Genomic DNA, 2607 nt, shown 5'->3' on the forward strand with positions numbered 1-2607 from the left:
GAGAGAGAGAGAGAGGGAATGAATGAATGGAGAGGAGGGGGAAGGGGGGGGAGACAATGTAGAAAAATCACAGGGGGGTTTCGAGTGGCCCATTTCTCTTATCACGATAAAGCATGGGCTTGATCATCGGAACTCAACGCTCGGGGTGATTCGCTTTTCAATTGCGATTCGTTACGATCGTTCTTCAGTCGCGAATCCGTCATCGCGATGATGAGTACGACAAGTTCGCTGTTGTCATCGCCGTTGTCGTCTTGCTGTGACTATTATCGACATGGATGATCCAAAATCGGCTAACGAAGTTAGGATGGATATGGAACTAGTAACCCGAGCATCGTTCAGTTCGCTGCAGAAGGAAGACGACGGCCGCATCATCTCTTCCGATAGCTTTGACGAATGGACGTGGTCTGGTCTACGGGTAAGTGAATTAATTATACGTTAGAAACTATCTTTATCGATGAATATTTAAAAAGTCTCAATTGAATGAGTACTTTAATGCTTACTCTTGGTACCTCACTCTTAGCTTAAATTATACGGCGTCTTATCGTCTACGTTACCGAGAATTTCGGTAGCTATTTTTTATTTTGCTTTGTTGTTATTAGATTTCTTTATTGATTTCTATATAATTTATAAATAAATATGAATTTTTACTTGTATTTTATAATTATTTCAATGACATTATTTTCATCTATTATAATTTGAAAATTGTTTGTATAAAATAAAATAAATCTGAAAAATTATTAACACACTTGTCGTTTTATCTTATGTATTATTAATTAAATAATTACAATAATTGAATGTAAACATAGGCAATGCAATTTTTTATATTAAAGATTTGTATTATTTTATTTATATACTTTTTTTAGATTTTCAAATTCGAATTCTAAGTTGAAAATCTATGATAGTGAAAATATTTTGTAAAGCTTAAGTTCCTGAACTTATCGAATTTTGCAGTGCCTTAAAAAATCTCGGATTAAATAAATGACTATTTTAATATTCTTGAAATCTTGAAATTCTTGATCATGCATTTCTTTCAAGCATTTCTTTCAGTTCTTTCTATAAAAGAAACTTTCTAAAGTGCAAATATTTAATAATTTATAAAGTTATTAATATTTTATAATTTATGAAGTTGTATATCTTGATTTTGATTTAAAACTTCTAATTAAGTATCGAAGTTATTGTTCGCTAAAGCATGTTAAAAAGACTTGGCAATGAAGAATTAACAATGAAGCATAATCGTAAGAGTATTGTCCGAGAGAATTTCGCCAATGATTCGGAATATCCCAGTATTGATAACGTTCTGAGACAATGTTACCTGGAAAACAAGATTGTGGAAGAATTTTTAACGCGACAGTCATTATCAGAAAAAAACTCGTCAAGTGAATGAGTGAGAAAGAACGAGTGAATTCTTTGAAGGTGCTACTTATCGAGCGGCGATCAATTTATCTAAATGGCCGAAGGATGTTCACTGTAACGCTCGAAAGCTTTAGAAGAGCTATGTAAAGCTGAAAGAAATCTTATTGCTTCTTTTCCTACATTTTTTTCTTAGTCAATGTGGGTTATTATAGGTTAATTATTGCAATTAATTAAGCGATTCAAGAAGGAAATGTCATAAAAATCAATAATAATTCTGGAGGAGATTTCATTCTTAAATAAAGAAGTTTCTACGATAATTTCCTATTGAAAATAGTATCACTTTTATTGCACCGAATTATTTAAACACCAAAGATCCAGCTTCGATTATTATAAGCATTTTCTATTGGTTTGTGTATTCATATAGACGGTCCGACGAGATACTTATTGTTTCACGTTTTATTCTTTATTCGTTCTGCACATGTGAATTTTTTCCGCTGAACAGAATAACTTGCTTAATTGAAATCATTTTTACGATTCAGTTTGTTTTTATTTGATCGTTATACTAATCAATATTCAGGACTAATGAGGATATCGATCAGATTTCAATTAATCCTTCCACTCGAATACATTTGCTGTAATGAAATCGATAATCTCATCAAAGCAGTTTTTGTTATTCGAGGAATTTCGATAGCAAGATACCTCTATTTCAATATATCGGAAAATTTTTTAGCAACGGTAAATTGCAATTTAGTAAATTGCAACGCAATAAATACTGCAGAGACAACTTTCGGAGATATGAAACTACGAGTTTCCAACGAAATTGCACGATATTGCAAAAATGTTGCAAAAACATGCAATGTAATAGTTTAAATGTTTAATTGCAAAATTTATATGTTTTTCATCTAATATTTATATCATTATCTAATAGTCATTTACCGAATGATATTATTCGAATGACATTGAATTGAAAGGGGTTGAAGGATGAAAAGAACAAAGAGGACGATGAATAATAGTGAGAGTGAAAGACAAAAAGGGAAGAGATGGAGAGGCGCAAAGGAGACCTGCTGCGCGAATTCGGGATTGAAGATCAATATTCAGCTAGACGAAAGAGAGAGAGAGAGAGAGAGAGAGAGAGAGAGAGAGAGAGAGAGAGAGAGAGAGAGAGAGAGAGAGAGAGAGAGAGAGAGTAGAGAGAGTAGACGAGAGAGAGTAGACGACGAGACGACGACGACGACGACGACGTACGTACGTACG

The 2607-nt window shown here is 33.2% G+C and overlaps 1 protein-coding gene across 1 annotated transcript in view; it reads left to right on the forward strand.

Annotated features, from left to right (window-relative positions):
* The first annotated feature begins 271 nt into the window (after positions 1-271).
* The window catches only part of LOC105618655 (adenylate cyclase type 2-like), a 12079-nt gene continuing 9743 nt past the window's right edge, over positions 272-2607 (forward strand). Inside the window, exon 1 of the mRNA XM_012200182.1 lies at positions 272-415. Coding sequence (XP_012055572.1) covers positions 272-415 — 144 coding nt within the window. The remainder of the gene's footprint in view (positions 416-2607) is intronic.

The sequence above is a fragment of the Atta cephalotes genome (assembly GCF_000143395.1).
Source record: "Atta cephalotes unplaced genomic scaffold scaffold00017, whole genome shotgun sequence".
NCBI lineage: Eukaryota > Metazoa > Arthropoda > Insecta > Hymenoptera > Formicidae > Atta > Atta cephalotes.